Source organism: Apium graveolens, chromosome 5 (genome assembly GCF_009905375.1).
Source record: "Apium graveolens cultivar Ventura chromosome 5, ASM990537v1, whole genome shotgun sequence".
Lineage (NCBI taxonomy): Eukaryota > Viridiplantae > Streptophyta > Magnoliopsida > Apiales > Apiaceae > Apium > Apium graveolens.
In genome coordinates, this window is record NC_133651.1 from 63,603,268 (window position 1) to 63,631,233 (window position 27,966).

Here is a 27,966-nt window from a genome sequence, read left to right on the forward strand (position 1 = left end):
TCTTAGTGCTAAATTACAATAATAATTAATATTGAACATACTCCGAGGCAATATGCACATTACAACGTAAACATATGACATGTGCACATGCACATTTTAACATTAGTCAAATACATTATATACGTAGGCCATATATAAAAAATAATAAATATAAAACCAAATTAACATTTAAAATGATTATGCAAGACAACATATCAGTTTAACGTTGTAATAAATATATACTCCCTCCGTCCCTCCCAAATTTTTGCATTTGGGTTGAGCACGAAATTTAAGAAAAAGGAAAAATGGATTTTTTCATTACCCAACTTATCGTGTCTTTATAAACTTATCATTCAACTACAATTTTTTTCTTTTACTCGCTAATGTTAGGTTCATATTTTTTTTAGTCACTAACGTTAGGTTCAGATTTGATTATTAACATTATGTCAATTTTTTGTACCATTATTAAAACATAGTAGTAGTCTGCAATATTTTAATGATTTATATGTCTATATCTTTATATACAGTACTCCATATGTCCCCCAAGACGTTTACCTTGAATGAAGAGAGTTTGACACGCATTTTAAGGCTCCTAGAAGATGTAATTTCATAAATTATTTTATTTTTTTTCTTATGAATAAAAATTTAACGTTTAAATTTTTATATAAAAAAAATTCAAAAATAAGTTACAAAACTATGTTTATAAGAAAAATATATTGTGAGAGTCGTTCGATTTAATACCAAATTCACATTATTACAACATTTTCTATTTTTGTGTTTATATATATATATATATATATTTGTTTCACGATTCTTTTAGAATGAATGTGTTTATAGTTTTGATTCTAGGTCGATAAGAGTTGCATGAAGAAGTTGTGATTAGTGATTTTATTTGGTTTTTTAAAAGTGTCTACGTGGAAATTTGGTAAAATATTGTTATGTAACTTTTTAATATTTTTAGTACTTTATGATCAGTTTCCTAATTTGATTGTATTGATTTTTTTATTTTCTTATTTCCCAAATCTCTTACTTCAATCAAATAAATCTCCTTGAAATTTTAGTTGTATTTTTCTGCCTTGTATATGTAGTATATGTAGTAGTTAAATAATTCTCTTAATTTTAAAAGGCTAAAACAATTGCTGAATTTTTGCTCTTATTAGGATTATATTAGCATTGTTGACAAATTAGGATGCCACTCCCTCATAACTTTGGTTTTGAGTTTAATACCTCACCTAAAAAATAACAGACGTATATGATCTAATTTTAAGTGTTTGTTTACAATATATAAACATTTGTTCTGTTCTGACCAGACGTTTAAAACAATATACATCCTTCCTATAACAGACCTATATAATCCTGACATTATACGACTGCTCCATATCGATCTGGCAAATTCAGACGCATATAAGTTTTTTTATAAGATAGATATGACACTTTTTATACTAGTCGCCGCTATGTTTTAATAATACCACAAAAAGTTGACAAAATGCTAATAATCAAATCTGAATCTAACGTTAGTGACTAAAAAAAATCTGCATCTAACATAAGTGAGTAAAACAAAAAAATTATAGTTGAGTGATAAGTTTATAAACACCCAATAAGTTTGATGACGAAAAAATCCATTTTTAACGAGAAAAATGATAAAGTAGTGGAGAAAAGTTAAAAAAATGAGTAAAGTAGTGAGACTCATTAATATTATATGTATAAAATGGGTATAGTGGAGAGAAGTAGTGGGTGTAGTTATTTTAAAAATTATAAGAATTTTACTATTTTTGAAATTTTTTTAAAATGTAAACAATTGAAAATAATATCCCAAAAAAAGTGTAAACAAATGAATATAAATAATTGAAAGATACATCCCAAAAATAAAAATATAAACAAATAGGAGGGACAACAGAGTATATGTTTAAATTATTAAATTCTAACTCAATTAAAGAAATCTCCATTTCTTGATCAAGTTATAATTCTGATGATCAAACTAAATCTCCACTTCTTGATAAGTTGTAATTCTGATGATCAAACTATCCCACGGGCAAAGACATCTGGACCCGATTCTATCACTGTTGCTTGGTATCCATAACAACGCATCCCCTTTTCAAAAAATTAAAGTAAGAGCAAGTCCACGTATTACTTATTATACTAACTTACTTAAATCTTGTGTGATCACACAGGTTATCGTTAATATTTAAAAAATTTATTTATCATGTTATATTATAATTTTAAAATATTTATATAAATATATAATAATTATAAATTTATATAATAAACTAATAGGATAACCCGCGATCAAATTTTAGTATAATAAGTATACTATATTTTTTCTAAAAAAAAAGTATACTACATCTAATAGTTTAATAATTTAGCATTTTAATAATATGATAAGTTGTGGTTGTAGTTTAATAAAATAAGGAGATTGTGTGTGGTAGTTTAATAATTTAGTAGTTTAGCGGATACATAATACTATTTATTTATTTATTTATTTAATAACCAAATTTAGGGAATAATCGTTGAACCAAATTATACAATTTTCCGGTTATTATAGTATAGTATAAATTATTCATATGAGCTCTTAATTAAGAATAAAAAAAAATTGAGCAAAAAATGTGTTTCAACACCCTCTTACTAATCTCTTAAAACATTAATAGTAATGTCTCATATCTTGTCAATAAGAATCCACTAATCATTTCTTATTTTGTTTTTATCAATAAAAATTCAATTTTTCCTCTTTTTTTACTCCTTTTTTCTTTCTTCCTTTCTTTTTTTGTCCAATTCTTTATAAATTTATACTATTATTTTAAAGATAAATCATTAAAAGTTTGGTTCTTAGTGGTTGATCACCCAATGCATAATCGTCAGATCAAATTGACAAAAACCGTTAGATTTATTCTTAAAAATAAGTGTTATTTAAGAGGTATAAAGTTCGAATCCTGCAAGCGACATATTAAAGTTATATAAAAAAATAGTATTCTTTAAAAGGTATAAGGTTTGAATCCTACTAATAACATATTAAAATAAGAATTTATAATATATAATAATAAAAATAACCGTGTATCGCACGGGTTATATATTATTTATTATTATATTATTATAATAATAAGAAATGTATATAAGAATTATTTTTAAAATTGAAATACAAAACAATATCTTAAATTATTAATAACTACTATTTTATAATATACATAAAAAACAGTGTAAAATAGTGTTGAACTTACTCCAACAACACATTCTCATATACCAGTAATATTGCTTCCAAAATTCACAAACAAGATCCTAAATCTCCAATACATTCAATTTAAATCCACCACGACGGCCGGTAACAAAAAATTTCATTTACTAATTCCGTAAAATTTAATTATTACTGATTTTCGAATTCATTTAACTCGATTCACATTTAAATTTAATAATACTACTAGCTAAGTAGGATCTTGGATCACGGATTTCTTCCCCCGCCATTTCCTCTGTCTAGTTCCCTCTTCTTCACTTTTACACTCTCCCCCAACATTTGCCCTTTAAATATGTCAACTCTATTTCTTCACCTTCATTCTTAATATTATGTCAATTTCTTCATTCTCTTCATCATCTTCAATGGCCTGTTTTTCACCCCCACTGTTGACTCACAGCCCTCTCATTTCTTCTCCCATACTCAATTTGGGTCCCGCCAATATTCTTACTTCTCGAAAGGTGTATTCAATAAGTAAGCGAGCTCGCAGTTTGAGTAGAGTGAGATGTCAGCAAGACAAAGCTGAGGATCATAATGTTGTTAGCGTCTCTGAAACTAATCAAAATCAGGTAGTACATACTATAATTATTTATTTCCATATATATGTGAATTAGATTTTCGATTTTACTGTTTCAGTATATTGTTTTTAGATTGGGCGGGTTGAGTTTGTTTAAAGTTTGGGAGTTTAATTGTTTCGAGAATCGATTAATCTGTTTGCGTTAAATTGCGTTTGATTCCAAATGTAGGATTATATCGGCAATCATATCCGATGGTGAGTATTTTTTTTTTTTGACGAACAATAAGATTTTATTGAACATAGAACATAAGAACACGGTCGGGACAAACCCCCAAACTACTACAACCTGATTGTGAAACAAAAACCGAGCTAAATAAATAATCGTTTTGTTTTCAGATTGCTTAACAGATAGAATATAAATATTCTTGATAATAAAAATGATTACAAAAGTTTCTCGAGCAATCCAGTCGACACCTCTATCACCGAAAATAGTAGAATCACAATTGACCTCCGTACATAAAAAACCGGTGATAGACCGGTGTTCATATCCATCAGTTATACCAACTAAGGTTGGGGTACAGATGCTCCATATATTGAACAATCCTTTGTTGTGCGAGGTGAGCTCTTGTGATAAGTACCACAATTTTAGATTTGAAGCTGGTTGCCCAGATCTCCCAATACACCGTAGAAATCATTCTTTGTAGAAATATGATTGAGTATTTCCAGATCCTTAGCCTTCTCCTACCAGGATGCTAATTACAGCTACATTCTTAACAGTTAGAGCTGTTATGAGTTGAATATAGTCTTCTGACCTGGAAACGATCAGTTAGGATTGTAGAAGATTGATTCCTGATTTCCAGGTCATTAGTATAAATGTAATTACGAATGAACAGCTGTGAGGTCTGTCTCATCGGCCTATATAAGTAACCTTTCATAGTTTTGTAGAAAATAGTGAAGTAATAAAAATTAATCTTCTACTTCACCATCTTCCCTAAAACATCTTTATGGTATCAGAGCAGATCTGATCTATCACCTCTTTCCTTCTCATTTTTTTCCCATGACAAAATACATACAAACTGCCATGGCCAGTGAGACATAAAGTGGAACTTCTAGCCCAAACCTAAACCAAACTCCAGTTAATTCTCCCCATGTTTTTCTTGAAAACACTACAATACCTATTACCGGTCATAAGCTTACAAGCCACAATTACAACCAATGGTCCCATTCTGTTATGATTTTTATTTGTGGAAAAGGAAAAGAAGAATATCTCACTGGGACAACTCTCGAGCCGGATGAAAAAAGTCCAGATTATCGTACCTGGAAGGTGGAGAACAACATGGTGATGTCTTGGCTTCTGAACTCCATGACAAACGAAACAGGAGAGAATTTTACGTATTACAGAACTGCAAAGGAGATATGGGATGCAGTTCGTGAAACCTATTCAAACAAAGACAACACTTCTGCAGTCTTTGAGATTAAGGGAATTCTCCAAGATCTCAAACAAGGAGAATCATCTACCACTGATTATTTCAACATGCTCATTCGTTATTGGCAACAACTTGACATGTTAGAGGATGTGACATGGAAATGTCCAGATGATGGGAAACAATACAAACAACTTCAGGAGAAAAAACGAATCTATAAATTTCTCTTAGGTTTAAACTGTGACTTGGATGAAGTTCGTGGAAGAATTCTGAGCACAAAGCCTTTGCCAAGTGTTCGTGAATTTTTTTCTGAAATTCGTAGAGAAGAAACACGAAGGAAAGTCATGCTCGGTGTCACCACCAATCAGTCTAGTACTGATGGGTCTGCCTTAGTTGTTCGAGGACCACACTCCAACACTTCTAAAGCATCTCAGCCAAGCAGTCATGCATTCCAGAAGAAAAGCAATCGTCCGTGGTGTGAACACTGCAAAAGAACCGGACACACGAAAGAGACTTGATGGAAACTCAATGGGAAACTAGTTGACTGGAAACCAACACTACGTACTAGTCAAGACAGCAAATGGAATGTAGCTACAAGTGAAAATCAGATGTCTGAATCAAACCCTTTCAATAAGGAGCAGATAGGTGCGTTGCAGAAAATGCTAAATGCAACAATTCAGAATGCTTTGAACTCTGTTGGAACCAGCACCGCGACAATGGCACAAGGTAATTCTCTAACAACACTTAGTTCTGAAGAACAAAATCTCAAATATTGGATTGTCGATTCAGGGGCTTCAGACCATATGACTGGGGACATTACTCAATTGGAAAATTATAAGCCATGTAGTGCAGGTACTATGGTTCGAATTGCTGATGGATCCTCCTCTGCTGTTGCTGGGATAGGATCTGTTTTCATATCGAAAGATACAAGACTCGATTCGGTCTTATTTGTCCCTAAACTTGATTTTAATCTCTTATCCATCAGCAAGCTTACTAAAGATACAAATTGCATTACTAAATTAACTGAAAAAACATGTAAATTTCAGGATTTGATCTCGGGGAGGACGATTGGCAATGGTGAGTTGAGTGGAGGTCTCTATCTTCTGAGAGCTAATGGTGTAGGGAGTAAAGGACGTAACATTTCTTGTGTTGTCTCGAGTCATAATAAAGATAGTGCTATTATGTTATGGCACTACAGATTAGGTCATCCCAACTTTGTTTATTTAAAAAAATTGTTTCCATCCTTGTTCAATAAAGATTCTTTGAGTTTACAATGTGAAGTTTGTCAATTTTGTAAACATGTTCGAAATTCATACCCTCATCACAGTTATAAGCCTTCTCATCCATTCTACTTATATACATAGTGACGTATGGGGACCATCACGAATTAATAACATCTCTGGTAGGGCTGTCAAAAAAATTCGAAAAATCCGATATTCGTCCGAAAAATCTGCATCCGTATTCGAGAAAAAGCGGATATTATCCGTATCCGAGAAAAGCGGATATTATCCGTATCCGAATTCGGGATATTCGAATCCGAAACTTAATACATATATGATATTTAAATTATATAAATATATAATTATATATAATTTAAAATTTATTTTTTTTGTTTATAGTGTGTGTAAATGTATTAAATAATACGTTTAAACAAATTTTATATAATTGTACACATACTTTATACATATATAAATATATTATTTGTATTTAAGCGTTGAAAATGTTCTATAATCATCGTCAAAACGGTAGAGGCAACACAAAAATTAAAAAAATCCGATATTCGTCCGAAATATCCGCATTCGTATCCGAAAAAAGTGGATATTATCCTGATCCGAAATAAAGCGGATATTATCCGTATTCGAATCCGATGATTGCGGATGCGGATATCCGTATCCGAATTATCCGTTTGACAGCCCTAATCTCTGGTTCTAAATGGTTTGTGACATTCATCGATGATCATAGTAGGATGACCTGGGTATTTCTGATGAAGCACAAATCTGATGTCGCACATATTTTCCAAACGTATCATAAAATGATTGAGAACCAATTTAAAACAAAAGTTCAAGTTCTCAAAACTGATAATGGGAGGGAGTATTTTCAGTCTTACCTTGGAAACTATCTTCGTGACCAAGGCATTGTCCATCTTAGTTCATGCATTGACACACCTCAACAAACGGGGTAGCTGAAAGAAAAAACAGACATATTCTCGAAGTTGCACGTTCCCTTATGTTTGCTACTCATGTTCCTAAACATTTTTGGGGGGAAGCTGTTCTAACGACAACTTATCTTATCAATCGGATGCCATCACGTGTCCTAAAATTTCAGACTCCATTCCATATCCTTCTAAATTCTCATCCACACATCAGATTTTTGTCTCAAGTTCCTCCAAAAATATTTGGATGTACAGCATTTGTCCATGTTGTTCAACAAAATAGAAGTAAACTTGATCCTAGGTCTCTCAAATGTATTTTTCTGGGATATTCTTCAAATCAGAATGGGTATAAATGTTATTCTCCCCAAACAATTTTACAACTCAATGGACGTGACCTTCTTTGAAAATCAACCTTTCTATCCCAAAACTAATATTCTGGGAGGGGATAGTAATGACGAATATCAGTTTTGGTCTAGTTCTGTCCAAGAAATGCCTAGTGCACAAGATACACACAAGGATCCTAGCCTAATATCAAATGAAATCAGTCATGGGTTACCTATTCCAAGTTTACCTTCTGTTGATCGGGAAAGAATAGATGATATCACTAATCTTCCTTTACCTGAAAAATCAAAAACTCCGAGTGATCCTCCTTTACCTGAAAAATCAAAAGATCTGATTGTTTACTCTAGAAGACCTAAAGCTCAAAATGAAGTTAGAGACCAAGATTCATCAAAGCAAAGTCAAGAATCCAATCCAATCAGTCAATCATCCTCGAAAAGCACAGGTAATGCTCTTCAAAATTCTGATTCCCTTATGTTCAATGATTTGGATCAGCCTATTGCATTGAGAAAAGAAAAGAGATCTTGCACTCAACACCCGATCAATAATTTTATATCCTATGAAAAGTTATCTCCAAGTTATAAGGCATTTGCTACTACCCTAATAGATATAAATGTGCCAAAAAATATACATGACGCTCTCACTGAACCTAAATGGAGAGAAGCTGTAAAGGAGGAAGTGAATGCTCTTGAGAAAAACAATACATGGGAGTATGTTAAGCTCCCTCTTGGAAAAAAATTAGTGGGATGCAAATGGGTGTTTGCAGTTAAAAGAAATGCGGATGGAAGTGTTAATCGGTTTAAAGCGAGACTAGTTGCTAAAGGATTTACACAATCTTATGGCATCGATTATAAGGAGACATTTGCTCCGGTTGCAAAACTTAATTCTATACGTGTCTTATTATCTCTTGCAGCGAATTTAGACTGGCCTTTGCAACAGCTGGACATAAAGAATGCATTTTTAAATGGAGATTTGGAGGAAGATGTTTATATGGAAGTTCCACCTGGACTAGCCTCTCCAGAAAACTTCGGAAAAGTGTGTAAACTAAAGAAATCCTTGTATGATCTCAAACAGTCTCCACGAGCCTGGTTTGATAGGCTGACCCGAGTGATTAAAAAACAAGGATACAGTCAGTGTCGAACTGATCATACCATGTTCATAAAGCATTCTCTTGATGGAAAACGAGCTATACTAATAGTGTACGTGCATGATATTATTTTAACAGGTGATTGGTTGGACGAAATCACATGTTTGAAGGATGTTTTGGGAAGAGAATTCGAAATTAAAGACTTGGGACAGCTGAAGTATTTTCTTGGGATGGAAGTAGCTAGGTCACAAAAAAGCATTGTTGTATCTCAACGAAAATATACTCTTGATTTATTAAAGGAAACTGGCATGCTGGGTTGCAAACCAGCAACAACTCCCATGGATCCGGTTAATAAAATCAATGTGGAAGAAAGTGATCAATTAACTGATAAAGGCAGGTATCAACGATTAGTGGGAAAGCTGATCTATTTATCTCATACAAGGCCAGATATCAGTTTTGTTGTTGGAATGGTTAGCAGGTACATGAATAAGCCTACAAAAAGACATCTTGACGCTGTATATCGCATACTCCAGTACTTGAAAAAGAGTCCAGGAGTTGGGTTATTTTTTAAGAAGTCAGCTGCAAGAGAACTGTCCGTGTTTACAGATGCTGATTGGGCTGGTTCCCTAACTGATCGTAGGTCTACGAGTGGCTATTGTTCCTTCATTTGGGGAAATATAGTTACATGGAGAAGCAAGAAGCAATCAGTGGTTGCTAGAAGTAGTGCTGAAGCTGAGCTAAGAGCCATGTGCAATGGAATTTGTGAAGGAATCTGGCTACTACGAATGCTTAAAGATTTAAAGATATACAGTAGTGGTACCATAAATCTATTTTGCGATAATAAGGCTGCTATTGATATTTCTAGAAATCCGGTTCACCGTGATAGGACGAAGCATTTGGAGATAGACAGACATTTTATTGCAGAAAAGATTGAAGGTGGAATCTTGAAGCCCATTTATGTACCCACAAGTTATCAAACAGCAGATATTCTTACTAAGGCATTGCCTAAGAATAATTTCGAAGGATTAAAGTCCAAGCTAGGTTTGATTGACATCTATAACCCATCTTGAGGGGGAGTGTAGAAATATGATTGAGTATTTCCAGATCCTTAGTCTTCTCTTACCAGGATGCTAATTACAGCTACATTCTTAATAGTTACAGCTGTTATGAGTTGAACATAGTCTTCTGACCTGGAAAAGATCAGTTAGGATTGTAGAAGATTGATTCCTGATTTCCAGGAGGATTTCCAGGTCATTAGTATAAATGTAATTACGAATGAACAGCCTGTCTGTCTCATCAGCCTATATAAGTAACCTTTCATAGTTTTGTAGAAAATAGTGAAGTAATAAAAATTAATCTTCTACTTCACCATCTTCCTTAAAACATCTTTATTCTTAATGCAACATGACAACGAATCAAAAACGCAACAAGACATACACCCAAAAATTGGGGACAATCAACAACCCAAAAAGATGGGTACGGTAACAAGATCACATCCAAAAGGATTTAGATCTCAATTTTATTGAAAATTATTATAATAGAAATTAAAGATTTAGAATGGTAGGAAACGGGATGAGAGGATGGATGGGACGGATGTGAATTTGATGGAAGGAGGGGATGGTGAAGGATGAATGATAGTTATGAATAACGGCCGACTCTCATTAGGGTTTTGAGAGAAAAGATTAAGAGTTACCTTTTTAGCTGCAAAAATTAAATTTCGAGGGTGAGTATTTGATACAGCTAATTGAGGTAAACAGAGTGCGGTGGCATAGGGAATGTTTATTGTAAAAAGAGTTCTATTGCTAAATTAATTGATTATGGTGTGTTAGTTTTTAGTTAAGTAATTACTCACTCCGTTCCTAATTACATGTCCAATTTGATTTTCTAGGAGCCAAATTGACCAATATTTGACTGAACATTAAAAATTATCAATTTTTTATTTGAAAAAACTAAATGTTGCATATTATAATAGACTAAATGAACTTTATAACGATACAAATTTCTTTTATTTCTTAATTATATAATATATAAAAATTTCAGTCAAACTAAAGTCAAGTTTACCAGTCAAAAGTCAAAATAAACATGTATTTAGTGACGGATATAGTATCTGTTAGGAGCAGACTGTGGTTGTGCAAGGTGTAAGAATAGTATTGAAAGATGGCTTTTGTATGATGGCCTTGATATACTTAGAAATGGACTCATTGGCTTTTTGTGTAAACAGAGTATTATTTATGCTATTTCATCATAAATTGGGCTACTTTCTTACTTGTTAGTCGGAGGGATCTGAAGTTATTGTAGCTCTGCAGAGTGTCTACACCCAAATCATAGATGTTACATAAAATCGGTTAAATTGTGTTGGGTTTAAACCCAATAGGTAATATGGGCTTGGTGATAGACAATTATTATCATAATAAGAATGAGTAATAATTGTATGTGTAGACAATAATTGTCATAATCGGATTTAATAATAATTGTATGGGTTGACAATTATTATTGTAATTGGATTAGGTATGTCTTGTTGGCTAAGTTTTGGATGGCTATATATATACATAGTCAGATTATGTTTGATAGGTATGTTTATGAGATGTAATCGTCTTAGGTATCGTGCGGGAGATACTTGAGCATTGGTTGGTTAAAGTATCAGTTTGGGATACCATTGAGGTGTTATGTATTGATGTATTATTGATAATTGTTTTGATTAATGATACGTTTTCCACGTCAAATATGTTGTGTGTACTACGTATTGGTAGAATTGAATCTCGAATGTGTGTGTTTCCTCCTAACAAATTGATTTTGAAACAACAACGTTCGCTAAATTACCACTGAAATTTGATTGGTTTGCATAAAAAAGTAAGTTGTCCGCCAAACAAGTGAGTGTGACCCTGTGAAATGCGAAGTATCCACGTACCTTCAATAAGGTTAAGAAATAGAGCTTGGTCGGTAAGTTTCCAATTGTGACAACTGAGGGTTTATAGTATTATGCATTGTATGTGATATAAAAAAATAACTTCTTGTTTGATGATATGTTGCTGTAATACCCACTGTTGCTTGACATTAAGATTCTTGCAGGAGTTTACTTGCTGCATTTCTATCTTACTTGCTGCCTTCTTGAAATATATATTTTACTTACCGACTTCTTAAAATTCATATATATTAAAGAGGCTTACCATCACCCTGAAAACTATGTATTTCTAATAGGTTTTTATGGATCTTAAAAGTTGCAGGAGCGAGATTTTTCTGGCACCCCTTATGTTCCTGTTTATGTTATGTTACCAGTGAGTCATCTGATTTCTTCAGTTCTGCTCCATCTTACGTTTGAAATTTTTTGTATTGTAAGTTGTATAATTGATATTCTCAATTCTTCTACCGCGGGACAGCTTGAAATCATAAATCTGGAGTGTGAACTGGTTAGTGCCGATGATCTGCTGAATCAATTAAAAATCTTGAAGTCACAAAATGTTGATGGGGTTATGGTTGACTGCTGGTGGGGCGTAGTGGAAGCGCACGCTCCTCAACAATATAACTGGAATGGCTACAAGAAGCTTTTCCAGATTGTACGGGATCTTAAGCTCAAGATACAGGTGTGTGCTGTGTAGGGCATTACAATAGACATGCCTCTTGTGGATTGAGTCACTCTTGTTCATTTGCATATGAATATGATTTCTTTAGGTGTATTGTATAGGTTTGAAATACATCTTTGTAGCACGGACACCTTTTACTTTTGGCTCCGAGTTTGCACAAAGAGGAAAACTGCGAGCTTTGACTGTTGTTGAGTTCTTCCCATTGCATTTCCAGCTGCTGCTGTGCACTATTTTCATGATTATATTTATTAATGCAAGCATTTTAATATTCTTAATATGTTTTTTTGTTTGATCATTAAAGTCAAGTGTATGATGTATTCGACTATTTACTAATAGTGTAAATTAAAGTAATGTACAGGCTGTTATGTCATTTCATGAATGTGGAGGCAATGTCGGTGATAATGTTCATATTCCACTTCCGCAATGGGTGACAGAAATTGGTCAAGGAAATCCAGATATATATTTCAGGAATAGGGACGGAACGAGCAACTCTGAATGCCTAACTTGGGGAGTTGACAAAGAAAGAGTTTTTAGAGGTCGGACTGCTGTCGAGGTATAACAGTAACACTTTGTAATCGCTGTAGAATTTATTCTCTCCTGTTGCATTCTTGCAATATTTTGGCAAGCAGTGGTTTCGTGGTATATTCACTCTGCTGCTAAGTTCATTCATTTTTTCAAAGATTTTGGAAGTCTTCAACTGTTATTATAATTCAATATAATATCAGCTAATCACCCAATAAATTATTTTGTTTGATAGGCTTCCCTTGTATTGAATTTCAGTTTTGAGTTGTACCAGTTGTTGTAAATATGTGTTTACCTCTCGTTTCGGATCAAATTAAACTGTTAATTTGTTTGTAGCATAGTGTTTAGGACTCTTGGTTGTCTAGTGTATCATTCTGTTGTAAATTTGTGCAGGTTTACTTTGATTACATGAGAAGCTTTCGAGTAGAATTCGACGATTTCTTTGCTGGAGGGATCATATCTGAGATCGAAATTGGATTAGGTCCATGTGGAGAGTTACGTTACCCATCATATCCAGCAAAGCATGGCTGGAGGTATCCTGGCATTGGTGAATTTCAGGTAACTGTTTAAGTAAAATTACAAAAGAAAAAACTTTAGTTTGTTCCTCGAATTTAATGATAGTCGATGAGAATCCTTTATCGTGAACAAAAGTTCTTTATGCGCACTGGCAGTGTTATGATCAGTATTTGATGAAGAGTCTGGAGAGTACAGCAGAAGCAAGAAAACTTGCATTTTGGGGCAAGGGTCCAGAAAATTCAGGCTCTTATAATTCCAGCCCACATGAAACCAGGTTCTTTTGTGACGGAGGAGATTATGATAGCTACTATGGAAGATTCTTCCTTAACTGGTATTCTCAGGTTCTTGTTGACCACGGTGATCGTGTACTTGCTCTTGCAAACCTGGCTTTTGAAGGGACTCCAATTGCTGCAAAGGCGAGTATTTTTTTTATGAGCTTGTTGTTCATACCAATGTTTAATTCCGTCTAAGAAACCTAGAGGTCACAAATGAGGTTTACTTATTTGATTACATTATGGTCAATGAGCAGCTGTCAGGTATTCATTGGTGGTACAAGACAGCCAGTCATGCTGCAGAATTAACTGCAGGGTTTTACAACCCCTGTAACCGGGATGGTTATGCTCCGATAGCATCAATGTTAAAGAAGCATGGAGCTGCCTTAAACTTTACATGTGTTGAACTGCGTACACTAGACCAACACGAAGACTTTCCAGAGGCACTTGCGGACCCTGAGGGATTAGTTTGGCAGGTAGTTACTACAATACGGTTCCCTGAAAGCATTATTCTCCTGTGGAACATCTTTTTTTCATACTTAGGGAAGTAAAGTTGAGATGATTTTTAATTGTCAGCTAAAGAGTGCTAGGAAATGTGTTTCCTGGATAGTTGCAACCTTTATTTTGTTCATAGAAATTAAATTATCTATCACTGTCTACTAATATTTTCATACTATTTGCATTTACTATATTTCCAGCAAAGTATAGCAATAACAGCTTATCATACCTGAGCACCACAAACATATTCATAATTAAGATAGACTTGCATATGTAATCAGCATAAATTTGTGCTCTAATTATCTTATTGTGGATGTCTGACTTATATATAGGTATTAAATGCTGCATGGGATGTTGACATACCTGTTGCAAGTGAGAATGCTCTTTCATGTTATGATAGAGAAGGATATAACAAAATATTGGAAAATGCCAAGCCCCGAAATGATTCATATGGGAGGCATTTATCTGCCTTTACCTACCTCCGGCTCAGCTCCTTGCTACTAGAAAAACACAATCTAACAGAGTTCGAACGATTTGTCCGGAGAATGCATGGTAATATCTAATCTACTGTTATATTTGCTTTCCAGTTGATTATTTGGTATGTTTTACTCAAAAGTGCCTGCCACAGAATAATGGAATATATTTATACTCAATAGTACTTGCTAAGGTATTCACTTTTCTGCTTGTAATCGCTTTTGGTTATTATGAAAAAACATATATGTTGGAACTCTTTTCTTTCGAAGCTCGCTGCATGATACTGCTTAAAGGGGTCCCTTGCTTTCAGGCAGGAGAAAATTCTCACCTCCCCAGTCGCCATCCTATTATAGTCTGTGATTTGTCTGTGTAAGCATTTACTAGTGTCGGGCCAACCTGGCTACTCAAAACCAGTGTTTTGAAAAGCGCATTAAGCGGCCGCCTAAGCGAAATCGGACCATTAAGCGCTTCGAATTTATACTAATCGGAGAATTAAGCGTTTTTAAAGATTAAGCGGCCTTATAAACGGATTAAGCGATAATTAAGAGGATTAAACGGTCATTAAGCGGTCAAACTGATTTGGACTTGTCAAATTTTTAATTTTAAATATTAATTTTTATTTTAATAAAACAATGATCTTGATTAAAAAATAAAAATATACAAGTTTTTAAGAAAAAAATATATTTATATTCTTGATACTTTATTTACTTTCATTATTTTAGTATTACACGTATTATTATTATATATAACATTTTAAATAAAAATTATTTATCCGCTTATAGACCCGCTTAAAATTCCGCTTAAGCGTCCACTTAACCGCTTAAGCGCTAGAAGGTCTTCCCGCCGCTTAGGACCGATTTGCGCTTTTCAGAACACTGCTCAAAACCTAGTTGCCTTCGCCCTCGAACTTTAGTCTGAAATAGCCTGCAAGACTTCCAGCATAGAACTACAAAGCCAGAAATAGAAATGTCCTGTATATATAATTTTATGTGACCCTCTAGCTTTTCATTGTTGATGGCCGAAACTCTAAGCTAATCTTGTTTCCGGTCATAAAATGTTTTCAATTAAAATGTAATCTTAAGCATAGCCTATGTCTATTTCTTATTAGCCATTTTATACCTTACATCTGGAAAAATGAAACATAAAACAGAAGTTAAACCTTCACAGTGTAGCATTTAGTTAGCTGAACATGTAAAAAAAAGCATAGGCCTGCTATTCACCTTCCTATTGACTGGAAAAGAGACTTTGGAATGATATCTTATGTATTAATATAATTAGCCAAACTGAAATCACTATGTTCTTACATTTTGGGTTAAATGCAGGGGAACAGGTCCTAGATCTGCAATCAGCGACCGACTAAACAGACCAACACACACTGGACTGATACTTGTTTGCAATCTTGTTTGCTGCTAACCTCATAGATACCAACTGACAGCGTGCTCATAGCAATGAAGGGTAAAATTGTATTATTTGAAAGCAGTTGATGGGAAATATCATAAATAAAATATAAAAAATGGAAAAGAAAATGGAGGTTTGTGGTAGTGGGGGGAGTTTGATGTTTTATTTCTGTTGTATTTTTGGTTGTTGAACTGTTTTCAGACTTGAGAGAAGTTCTCTATAAATCTATGATGAAGCTTGTTGAAATCTCAGTATGTAGCTTGTTTATTCATTTAGTTGGTCTTAAAACAAATCTGTTTCGCTAAGGTCATATGCAAATTATTAATTCAAGTCAATATGCGAGGTAACAACAAAAAACTGACCCGCAACATCATCAAGTGATTAAACTTACGCGCTTTGTGAGAGTTGAGTTTCCGATCAGGTATATATCAATGTTGCATTAAAGTCCTCGAATCACTGGGTTAAATGGAAATTAGGACTAATGAATAGAATGTCCTGCAGGTTGAAACTTCCTGCGACTATTGATCATATTTACAAGTCCTCCATAATTTTGGTACAACTGCGAGCACATAACCTTTCCAACTTCATCTACTGGGTACAGCGCATACTCACAGTTGTAGTTCATTACGACTATTATTATTGACTCGAGGGCAATCGGTTGTTACACCATACGTAAAAAGTTTACAGTTCATTACGACTATTATTATTGACTCGAGGGCAATCGGTTGTTACACCATACGTAAAAAGTTTATACGATACTTATAATGATGGGCCTCCATGTATTCACATCAAAAACCCTACTACACGTACCATGATGGGCCTCCATGTATTCACACCAAAAACCCTACTACACGTACTACAAAAACTTTTTGCGATACCGATTGCCCCTGACCAACCAGCCTGCATTACAATTTACATAATCCACACATTTTAGTCAGAATTCCGATCAGTCTCATATATAAGTTCGTTCCAGACAAAAACCACCACTAACTTCTTTGTAAACAACCATTAGTGAATTCAACTAACAATGCATTTAAAAAAATATATTGCTTATATTACAGTCACTTTTTGGTCCAAAACAATCGGAACCTACGCTAAAATCAATTGGCACTAGAATAAGTTCATTACAGTGCTCAGTACAAACCAACAACATTAAGCCTTCCCTTTCCCAGCCTGCAGAGACTGGATCCTCTGTTGTGACTCGAATATCTGTATCATGAGAAGGAAAACCAACTATTATAAACATGATATATGTTACTGACATAAAACGACGCAGAACAAATCTTTTGAGTGCATAATCATGTATCAAAGCAAGGCCACAGCAGTAGCATACTACTTTTGAAATGAACATGCAAACACATATCACACAATTATGCACACGAAAAAAGACTTTTACTTCTACCCACCATCCACATTTAAAAGTAGTTCACCTCTCCTTCATTACATATTGTGACCGACTTCCTTTAGCAATAAAAATATCGAACTTTAATTAAATCAGCAAAAAAAAAATCCAACAATTTACATTCTAGATTTTCAACATTAGTTCTCTCATCTCTAAGATGTTGCACTGGGTGACAGACTTCCACATTGGTAATTCTTGGGATTTGCTGCAAGGCCATAGCAGTTCTGTCCAAACATCCTGTACTTGTGAGAAGGGGAAAAAAGGAAGCAGCATCCAAGCTGAATGCTTCTTAAATCTTTATTTCTCCTCTCTTGGGTGTGTAGGGCTAGAGATGTGGGCATCAAACAGGACAAATATATATATATATATATAATACATATCTAGAACTAGATACAGAACCTATTCTCGATATATGAGTCAAATTTTATTGAGTTATAAATCATACATTCGTAATAATTAAACACATAATTTCTCTTCATTAAAAACATTTAATGGTAATTAAAGATGTTATCAAGTCACACACTTAAGTGGCATCGTAAGTTTGAAATCTACCTATATATATAAAAAAAAGATAACCAAGTGCTAGGTATTGACAAATTAGAGGCACATGAATCATGAGCTTGTTTAAAAAAAATTGGTACTGACCGCTTCTTTCTTGCTAGTTTGCTTTTTCTCCAGATCCTGAAGAGCTGCATCCAGACGTTTCCTGAGGGGCAAAATATTTAGTAAATCAAGAGGACAAGAAGACAAGTTCTAAACTTTAACATGAGCACCCAACACATTTAACTAATATATAATATCTCAACATTACCGCATGACCAGGGCCATATCTTTACTCTTTAGTTTTAAGCAAACTTTGAATATTCGGCATGATAATTACAATTTACTGATTCATCATATATCTCTTAATTGTAAACTACTTTCCATCAACCAAAAATAGGGCCTTCCGGAATAAAGGAGATTATAAGCATTAGAGAAATGATTCAAAGAACACTGATAGGTCTAGATACACCAGATAGTAGTTAGGCATAACATAATTTGGTAATGTAATTAAAATCTGGTTTTACACTAATTGCAAACTTCTTTCTTTTGATGCTGTCAAAATATTTTCTGTTGGCAAGCCGTGTTATTGTTGGTCAAATTAAACTTATTTTATTGGATTTTTTCTTCTTAAAAAATTGAGCACAAATCTAATCACACCTAGATACAGTGTAATAAAATTACTGTTTTAGTTTTCAAGGGGTGCAACGGACACAAGTGCAATAGATACACGGCGCTTTCCAAATTTTGAAAGACCGTTACATATAAATGATGTGACCCAAAGAAAATGTCATCACAGCTGCAGCTTTATCATGGACCAGGCTAATGCATAACTTTGGCATATAATGCATAAAACATATTAAATGGTATTTGGTTATTGTCACATCGTTGTAGCAGCTCATACAACAGGTTAATCCATGATTTGGCATGTTACGAATTTGCTGAGCCATAAAATCACATTAGATGGAATTTGGTTCAGATCACGTCATGTAGTAGCCTCATAACAGAATCATTTATCAAATACTATTAGCAAATGCTACTTACAGCTCATTCATTACGTAGTTATAACGCGATGTAATCCCATACAAACAATGGCTGATTTCAGTTACATTTACAACTGGTGGTCATGAAGCATAACTTCCTCAATGATATAGGCTTATTAATCAAAAAAGTTATGGTATTCATATGACCTGTTCTAAGATAAGAATGCATTAGATCGTCAGTTACACAACACTGAATATTACTGTAAAAGGAAATTCCGATTACTTACAAAATCAATAAATAAAACTGTACTTGCGAAAAATATGTTGATGACATAAAGCTTTTCTTCTGTAAATTAACATCTATCTACGAGCAGAAATATATATGAGAGTGCTGATGCATAATAGATTGCAAGGTTCTCTCTACTTTCTCTTTGTTTTCTCTCATCTAGGACTGCCATCTCCCTCTCCCACATTTAAGAAATTATTACAATATGGCCTTTCCAACCCTACACAACACACTCATAATTTTAATCTTATCCATCCAAACTCGATTCGGGATAACCCTCTAAGGTCACAATTCACAGATCGGCAAAAAAAAGAGCAAAATGTAGCTTCACTTGCCAATAGTGGTTGTAAATATATAGAAATTTAGAAATATATATATATTTAAAAAATAAAAGGAATGAACCAGCTATATAACTATTACTTAGTTTGAAAATATCATGTGTCTAGAAAATCTTACTTCAAGACGGTCAACTAAAATTTCTAATTGAACCTAAAATAACTGAAGTGAAGTACCCATCCTCTGCATATCTTATATACCAATAAATAACACATGGAAGATTTCACATATAACTTCACTATCTAGCTAAAATATGAAAACGAAAACTATGCACGTAACTCATAGCATAATTATATACATACAATTCAGCAGAGATATATTCAATACGCTTGCGAACATTGGCATTCGCTTCCGCCAAATCCTGCTTCACCAGAACCGGTCCTATCAGTTTATACACATTCGCATCCTCTTTCAGCAAATCCAACTCCTTCAAAAGAACACAAAGGATCACTTAATTAACTATACATTAAATCAACAATAAGTAACACAACACATTATACACTTAAACCACTATAACTCAATAAACTTGAAACTCGCTAAATTTAATAATTTATCTAGATTACTATTTATCGAGGTTACTAATTTCTTGAGAGGGAAGAGTGTAAGACCTTACCTATATACTACACCAACAATAAGTAACATAGCACATTATACATTTTTTTTGAGACATTTAAACCTCTCCGAATAAATAACCTCAGGATTTATTGATTGATCAATATTTCTAATTTCTCGATATTATTAACTTATTGAGAGGGAGAAGTTTGAGACCTTCAAGACGAGCTCATTTTCGCCCAGCTGGATGGTGTACTTTTTTCTAACTTGATGATTCTTTGCTATATCTGAACAGAAAAACATAAATAAATAAGAAAAAATCTAGCCCTAAATAAATTAATAGAATTAGGGTCTAATTAAACTGAATAAAAGATGTCTTGCCTTTCTGTAGCTTGCTTAGATCATTGGCTTTGTTCTCTAGATCACGTTGTTGCTCTCGTAATGCACTCGACGCCATTATTAGTTTCTTCTGGACCTGCAAACGAAAGGTTTGATATTTATCAGAAATGTACAGTAAATCAAAATTACACAAGAAAAAAGAATTTTAATACAAATTTTTAGTTCGTGATTTACATGTTTTCATGTTTAAAAACTATAAATGAGGCATGTAACGGTAATATTGATCGCCCACATCCATGTTTATAAAAAAATAGAGACTACCACTAATTACCTTCTTTATAAATTGCTGCTAACATAAATACAAAGAAAATGGGAAGGAAAAGGTTACTCCCAAACAGCGTGTTTCTGATTTATTTAAAGGAAGAATGTTTTAGCTTAAAAAGTACAATACATTATTGGGATAACTTTAAAGGTGTATATAACTTGGCATGATAGTGCATATTGCAAATGTACACTCCCAGAGCCAAATTTAGTATCTAAATAAACCCGGTGTAAAAAGAAAAACACCCAAGCTGCTTTGGCCATTTACAAAAGAGGAAACTAGGCTAAACAGAAATGCTCATCAATACTGCATGGTATATAGATCAGAAAACAATTTACAACTAATTAAAATCAGTAACTTCAGAACTCACTGTTTTTAGCACTTCAAGAGTAGTGGAGAGGAAAATATTTAGTGCGGGAAGAAGTGTTTATATAATGTTTTGGTGAATACAAGCAGCTACTTCACTAGCTCTGTCCTCATCTACGAGTTTACAGTACAACTCAACTATAAAAAAAAACAATCACACAATGACTAGCAGTAAACTACTATGTAAAATCAAGCATACGTATTTATTAATTATCGACCAAAACAAGCACAGGGCATTGCAAGAAACCCAGTATCAACATCATTCCCAAAATAGGTCTCTGGTTACAAGTGTCTAATCGCACACATCTACCAATTCTTATATAGCCCAATTATTCAGGCAGGAAAAAAAAGAGCAACATATAAGAATCCACTTTATAAACCAGATATTCTATTTGATAAGAGGTCATTTCCTACAATTTAAATAGGTCCAAGGTAAAGCAAGAAAAATGACAACTACAGTCCAATCCAAACCTCTAGCAATCAGCTCCTACTATAACAACACTAATGAATGAAATTATAATATATACAAGTAAATCCCAATATACAAAAAACAAAAAAACAAAATCCTATTTTATCCAACAAAAAAACACTAAAGAATAACAATAAAAAAAACCCGCATAAAAAGTTTTATAATCTAGTAGAACTGAAGCAGAACCAAGTATTTTACTTTCACAAAAAAAATACATTAAAAAAAATAAAGCAAGCAAACAAGAAACCAAAAAACCGAGAAGCTACATCTGATACAGATATAAAAATACATACATATATACTTACAAATATATTTACATAAAAGTATTGAAAAACTTACTGGTTGCAGAGAGAGAGAGAGAGATTAATAAGAAAAGATGGGCCGCGTGTCCAACCTTTTATTTCCGTACGAGCGGAGAAGTATTCGAATCATATACGGTTAACCATGAAGAGTTTAGAGTACAGAGCAGGGGTAGAGGTAGAAAAAATTCGAAAAAAAAACTGAAATCAAATTGAAACTGGTAAAAATTAATAAAAATTAAGTCGAAAAAATTTGTCTAGAAATTGAAAACAAAAAACTAAAAATCGAACTAATTTTATAAGTTCTTTCAGATTATTAATTAAAATTAAACTGAAAATAATCGAACCAATCCAATTATTAATTAATATAATAAATATATAATTTATATGAATTTTCAAAAAAAATCAAATAAATAAATACATGATATTTCATTAGGTAGAATGATTCGATCTGCTTCATATGTATATAGTCAAATTAGGCAAGGAAGACCTCATAGTACATTATTGCTCTAGTAAATAATTTATGACAAATAATTTTGTAACTAAGTTTTATATCTGATAAATAAATATAATTAGGTTGTACAAGATACAGTACAAGAATGTAATTGTGTATGTCCGTTCCAATTTCCATAATTTCTGCCTTATATCACCATATTGCAGTTTTTCATATATACGTGTAACTAAGGTCATGCCATATATACGTGTAACTAATATTATGCTTTACTCAGTTCGGTTGGATAACTCGAATAATTAATCATATATCATATCATATTTTAGATTCAATAATCGCTCACTTTCAATAGATTGACCTGCAATAATACCCACAGCTTCTCCCGGTATTAGTCGAAAAACAAAAAAGGGCCACCCATCATTATGTAAAGAAGTTTTAATTTCATAAGATCATGTGTTAACTAAATTGTAATTTTAGTTAAATGTAAGCTTTATTTTCAAACTTTAAAATATAAAATCTCTCTGGAGCTATATTGTTTTTTAATTTCATATTTATCAGTTTTGTAACCGAAACCAAATCGATTATAATCGAATCGGATTTTTTAAACCGAATCTGAATCGGTGATTGCGGTTTTTAATTTTATAAACAGAAGATATATGGTTGTGGTTACGATTTTATCCGGAATTCGCACTGAATCGGCTCATACTCTCCCCTAATATAAAGTATGTTGATAATATTATAGGTTCGTTCAGATTATTGATTAAAATTAAACTGAAAATAATCGAACCAATCCGATTATTAATTAATATAATAAATATATAATTTATATGAATTTTCAAAAAAAAATCAAATAAATAAATACATGATATTTCATCAGGTAGAATGATTCAATCTGCTTCATATGTATATTAACTTCAAACCCGTGCGATACACGACAGTTTTTTTAATATTATATATATTTTTTAAAATATATATTGAATTTAATTCTTAATTTTATTTATTTAAAATTTTAAATGATATGACTTCATGATAATTATATTTGTAGACGTATATGTTCATAACTTTTTTAGAATATTTAAACTTATTTAAAGTGATAACACTTGTAAGAGGGGGAAATATTATTATAACGAAATTATTATTTTATTGAGGGTAAAAATATAATATCTCCATTATGTTGGGACCTTAAACAAATATTATTTTAGCATGGTGATTATTTAATCGATTAACTATAACTCTATAAAAGATATTTGAAAATGACAATATTACTGATTGAACGATATAGTTTTATTGATAATTCTATGTGTATTTAAAAAAAATATTTATGTTTTAATTAAAATTTGATTTTTAAGTTCATATCAACGGATACGAACTATACTTAGTGTAATATTATTTTAATTTATCTTGTATCAGTGGTGTACATTATTTTATTTTAGACCAATGTCTAATACACCGACCAAATCAAAATAATTATTTTTATTTTATTTTTAATTTTTTTTAAAATTTTGATTAATAAGTTAATTTTGTTTTAGATTGAATAATTAGTATATATGATTTTATTTTTGTTGGTCGAATTATATATTCATTTTAGTTTTATGTTAGTCTGAATCAATTGTATAATGTATTTTTTTATCATGTATAAGTAAAATATATTATTTTGTTTATCCAAGTTCATTAGTATAATTTTTTAGGGGGATTGATATTATTATTATTTTATTTTAACCTGAGTCACATTATATATCAGGTAAATCTTAAAAATTATATTTAGTATGCTTAAATTTAATTGAGCCCGAAGTAATAAATTAGAATAATATAAAACTCGATATGAATTAAAATTTAAATTGGTAGAAGAAGTTGAATGTAATATAAATTATAATGATATAGAGTTTGATATAAAATATAATTGAAATTGGTAAAGGAATGGAGGAAGTTGACTTTAATATCAATTAGAATTGGAACTTATTGACCCAATAATTAGAATTAAAATAATTAAATAAGGGTAATCGAGTAATTTCAACAAATACCGACCGATCAACTACCAAACTTTTAATGTTTCGTCTATTATAATATAGTATAGATACTATAGATAGATAGTCAAATTAGGCAAGGAAGACCTCATAGTACATTATTGCTCTAGTAAATAATTTATGACAAATAAATTTGTAACTAAGTTTTATATCTGATAAATAAATATAATTAGGTTGTACAAGATACAGTACAAGAATGTAATTGTGTATGTCCGTTCCAATTTCCATAGTTTCTCCCTTATATCACCATATTGCAGTTTTTCATATATACGTGTAACTAAGGTCATGCCATACATACGTGTAAGTTGTAACTAATATTATGCGTTACTCAGTTCGGTTGGATAACTCAAATAATTAATCATATGTCATATCATATTTTAGATTCGATAATCGCTCAATTCTCCCCGTATTAGTCGAAAAACAAAAAAGGACCACCCATCATTATGTAAACATGTTTTAATTTCATAAGATCACGTGTAACACTAAATTGTAATTTTAGTTAAATATAAGCTTTATTTTCAAACTTTAAAATATAAAATCTCTCTGGAGCTATATTGTTTTTTAATTTCATATTTATCAGTTTTGTAACTGAAACCAAATCGATTATAATCAAATCGGGTTTTTTAAACCGAATCTGAATCGGTGATTGCGGTTTTTAATTTTATAAATCGAAGATATATGGTTGTGGTTACAATTTTATCCGGAAATCGCACTGAATCAGCTCATACTCTCCCCTAATATAAAGTATGTTGACAATATTATTTTTTTTTCCACAAAATGACTAAATTTTTATTTGTGTCTCGTGCAAAAGTGAAGTCTAATTGTTGAATATCTCGACAATGTGATGGCTCCGAGTCCTGTTAGATTTTATGTTAAATATAACAATTGTTTGTATTTTCACGAACATTCATATATAAATTAATGATAAACAAGAAGCCACAATATAGAAACTTGATTTTTTTTTAAAAACTACCTGTAATATGAACTTTTTTAAAAAAATATGATCTGTTTGAAACTTATTACAAAAATATATTTTTAAAATTTAATTTTTAAAAATACAAACTGCAACTTTACGACCTAATATGCAACTTTAATTTCCTTTCTTATAAAGCTGATTTTAGAGTTGATGCTTGTGATTGCATAAGTTACACTTTTTGAAATAAATTTGAACTACAGAGTACAACCCGGTAATCTTTACAAGCAACAATTAACCTTTATAGCGACATGTGCTTAGCACAAACACTCGCATCAAATGTTAATTATGGTCAATTTTCTGATTTCGTATGCCTTATAGTTTTTGGTATATATATTACCATTTCACTTCCTAAACGATCCCACAGCTACACCAATTAGTGGTTTCCATTCGTAGAAGATCAGCCGTATTCAATTAATTGTGAAATGTGTCGCATGACATTGAATTTTAAATTAAAAATTAATATCAAATGACATCCTTTGATTATGAATATGACAGGATTAATTTTAATAATTGGTTACCGATTGTGTTTTTTTAAGACTTAATTGCAGTATGATGGCCTGAATTGTAATTTTTTAATACAAAAATGGCTCATATATAATAACAGACATCCGCATGACTGAATTTTAATTTTTTTAATGGACGATTGCATTCCGTCAAATCAATTTAACAGACGTTAATTTTGTAGGGGTAAATTCAGAAATTTAAAATTAAAACTATACATATATATTTGTATAAATAATCAGAAAGGAGGAAGGGAGGAAGAGCAAGTTCAATGATATCCATTAGGAGTTTATGTAATGGTGATTTTGAACTTGGTTTCTTTAGTCCGGGCAATTCAAAGAATCGGTACTTGAGCATACGATACAAGAGGCCATTTGAGACGATAGCATGGGTTGCCAATAGAGATGCACCCCTTACTAATTCATCAGGCATGCTAACTTTAAGTAGCGAGGGCACTCTCAATATTCTCGATGGCAGAAACAACATAATATGGTCTTCAAACTCGTCAAAATATTTGAAGAATCCCATGGCACAGCTATTAGACTCGGGAAATCGTGTTATTAGAGGAGATAATGACTCTGATCCAGCAAATTTTCTTTGGCAAAGTTTTGATTTTCCTGATAACACTCTTCTACCAGGCATGAGGTTAGGAAAGAACTTAACAACTGGGCAAGAATGGTACTTAAAATCATGGAAAAGCACTATTGATCCTTCTCCAGGAAATTTCCGATTTGAAATTGATGTCAGTGGTTATCCACAATTAGTCCTATGGAATGGATCAGCTAAATACGTCCAAACAGGTCCCTGGAATGGTGTTAGATTCATTGGCTTTCCTACTTGGGACCCAAGTGATACATTTATATCTGGGTTTATGTTGAATGAGCAAGATATATATATTATAAGTATGAACTTTTTCATCATAGGTAAACATGCTATTCTTGACAATCACTCCATGCAAATTCACAAAATCTTCTATTGTCAGCTCTTCTAGTCTTGACTGCATGAATAATTGTACGTATTAAGGGAAATGTGAATACCAATAATTCATTTTTATACAATTTTGTTTTTATCTTACTGTTGCTGGTAGATTAATGTTTCTTAGTGCTTCTTCAATCTCAGAAGATGAGCATATGTGTTGGAGTGATTTTCTCAACATCTTACGCTTCCCGTTAAATACAGAATTTACCTAAAGCAGATGAGAGAAGCACATGTAAGTTTAAAAAGGTCAAGATAAAACTATTGATACATTCTGAGTTGGTTCAGACCATTGAGAAAAAGCTGTTTGATGAAAGTCCTCAAAGAACTCAACACAAAATTTCATCACCTGGCCAAGAGATTTGCGAGGTGTACGACCTTTAGAATTGAGGGCTTTGAGAGTTGCATGATAATCATCTTCTTGGCGCTTTGAGAGTTGCGTGATAATCATCTTCTTGGCTTCTGGGTTTTGTCTTAGCTTTTGATTTTGTTTAGTCTGTGGCTTTAACTATTAGACATCTTTTTGTTCTAGTACAACTGTTATGTTGTAATGTAAGTGAAGATATGCTGCGTTTTATAATGTTGATAATAGAAGAGTGCTGATGAAGTATGCGCGATAGTTGACATCGTGTTAGAAAACTAGGGACCCTGAGAGTCTGAGACTGAGAATTGGAAAATCAAAATTTCAAAATTTTCAGTGATAAACTGTTCACCACTCAATTAACTATTAATCCTTAATTAGTATACGATGATACTCTGTCAAGAATAATTTGATTTCATAAAACTTTGTAACTAGCCCTTCCTCCCTTCTGATTATATATACAAATATATATGTATAGCTTTAATTTTACATTTCTAAATTTAGCCCTGCAAAACTAACGTCTGTTAAACTGATTTGACAGAATGCAATCGTTCGTTAAAAAAAATTAAAATTCAGTCATGCGGATGCCTGTTATTATATCTGATCCATTTTTGTGCAAAAAAAATTAAAATTCAGGCCATCATACTGCAATTAAGTCTTTTTCCAAAGAACACACATCAAAACTGATTGGGTGTAATATCATCCGAGTGTCGAATATGCAAAAATGACCACAAAGATTGGCACGATAAATCTTTATGTTTTATAAGAGAACACCCATCTAAAAATATTACAATGCATTCATCCG

The 27,966-nt window shown here is 32.4% G+C and overlaps 3 protein-coding genes across 7 annotated transcripts; 2 read left to right on the forward strand and 1 right to left on the reverse strand.

Annotated features, from left to right (window-relative positions):
• Window positions 1-3,388: 3,388 nt before the first annotated feature.
• On the forward strand, window positions 3,389-16,284 carry LOC141724100 (beta-amylase 2, chloroplastic-like). Of its 3 annotated transcripts, none has more exons than XM_074526089.1 (9): window positions 3,389-3,768; window positions 11,917-11,993; window positions 12,096-12,299; window positions 12,658-12,852; window positions 13,215-13,379; window positions 13,493-13,753; window positions 13,867-14,085; window positions 14,440-14,659; window positions 15,904-16,284. In XM_074526089.1, exons 2-9 carry the CDS (start codon window positions 11,985-11,987, stop codon window positions 15,939-15,941), a joined length of 1,311 nt encoding a protein of 436 aa, XP_074382190.1. In that variant the 5' UTR covers window positions 3,389-3,768; window positions 11,917-11,984; the 3' UTR covers window positions 15,942-16,284. The 3 variants fall into 3 exon arrangements, with proteins under 3 accessions (XP_074382190.1, XP_074382188.1, XP_074382189.1); XM_074526087.1 differs by having other exon boundaries at window positions 11,937-11,993; XM_074526088.1 differs by having other exon boundaries at window positions 11,943-11,993.
• Window positions 16,285-16,966: 682 nt separating this feature from the next.
• LOC141724102 (prefoldin subunit 6-like) lies at window positions 16,967-22,096 on the reverse strand. Of its 3 annotated transcripts, none has more exons than XM_074526090.1 (6): window positions 21,914-22,096; window positions 20,460-20,553; window positions 20,295-20,365; window positions 19,829-19,953; window positions 18,027-18,087; window positions 16,967-17,188 (listed from the first exon to the last, which is right to left on the reverse strand). In XM_074526090.1, the coding sequence occupies exons 2-6, from the start codon at window positions 20,533-20,535 to the stop codon at window positions 17,132-17,134; spliced, it is 390 nt and encodes a 129-aa protein (XP_074382191.1). In that variant the 5' UTR covers window positions 20,536-20,553; window positions 21,914-22,096; the 3' UTR covers window positions 16,967-17,131. The 3 variants fall into 3 exon arrangements, with proteins under 3 accessions (XP_074382191.1, XP_074382193.1, XP_074382192.1); XM_074526092.1 differs by having other exon boundaries at window positions 21,969-22,075; XM_074526091.1 differs by lacking the exon at window positions 21,914-22,096 and adding an exon at window positions 21,110-21,754.
• A 4,000-nt stretch (window positions 22,097-26,096) lies between these two features.
• On the forward strand, window positions 26,097-26,816 carry LOC141660118 (G-type lectin S-receptor-like serine/threonine-protein kinase At4g27290). The gene has a single exon (XM_074467082.1). The coding sequence runs from the start codon at window positions 26,097-26,099 to the stop codon at window positions 26,814-26,816; it is 720 nt and encodes a 239-aa protein (XP_074323183.1).
• Window positions 26,817-27,966: the final 1,150 nt, after the last annotated feature.

Coding starts and splice junctions, on each gene's coding strand:
- LOC141724102 (XM_074526090.1), bottom strand. CDS start 20,535: ATGGCGTCGAGTGCATTACGAGAGCAACAACGTGATCTAGAGAACAAA. Junction 20,366..20,459: donor TCTAAGCAAGCTACAGAAAG/GCAAGACATCTT, acceptor TTTTCTGTTCAG/ATATAGCAAAGAATCATCAA. Junction 19,954..20,294: donor AAAATGAGCTCGTCTTGAAG/GTCTCAAACTTC, acceptor GTTCTTTTGAAG/GAGTTGGATTTGCTGAAAGA.
- LOC141724100 (XM_074526087.1), top strand. CDS start 3,532: ATGTCAATTTCTTCATTCTCTTCATCATCTTCAATGGCCTGTTTTTCA. Junction 11,994..12,095: donor CTGTTTATGTTATGTTACCA/GTGAGTCATCTG, acceptor ACCGCGGGACAG/CTTGAAATCATAAATCTGGA. Junction 14,086..14,439: donor CTGAGGGATTAGTTTGGCAG/GTAGTTACTACA, acceptor ACTTATATATAG/GTATTAAATGCTGCATGGGA.
- LOC141660118 (XM_074467082.1), top strand. CDS start 26,097: ATGATATCCATTAGGAGTTTATGTAATGGTGATTTTGAACTTGGTTTC.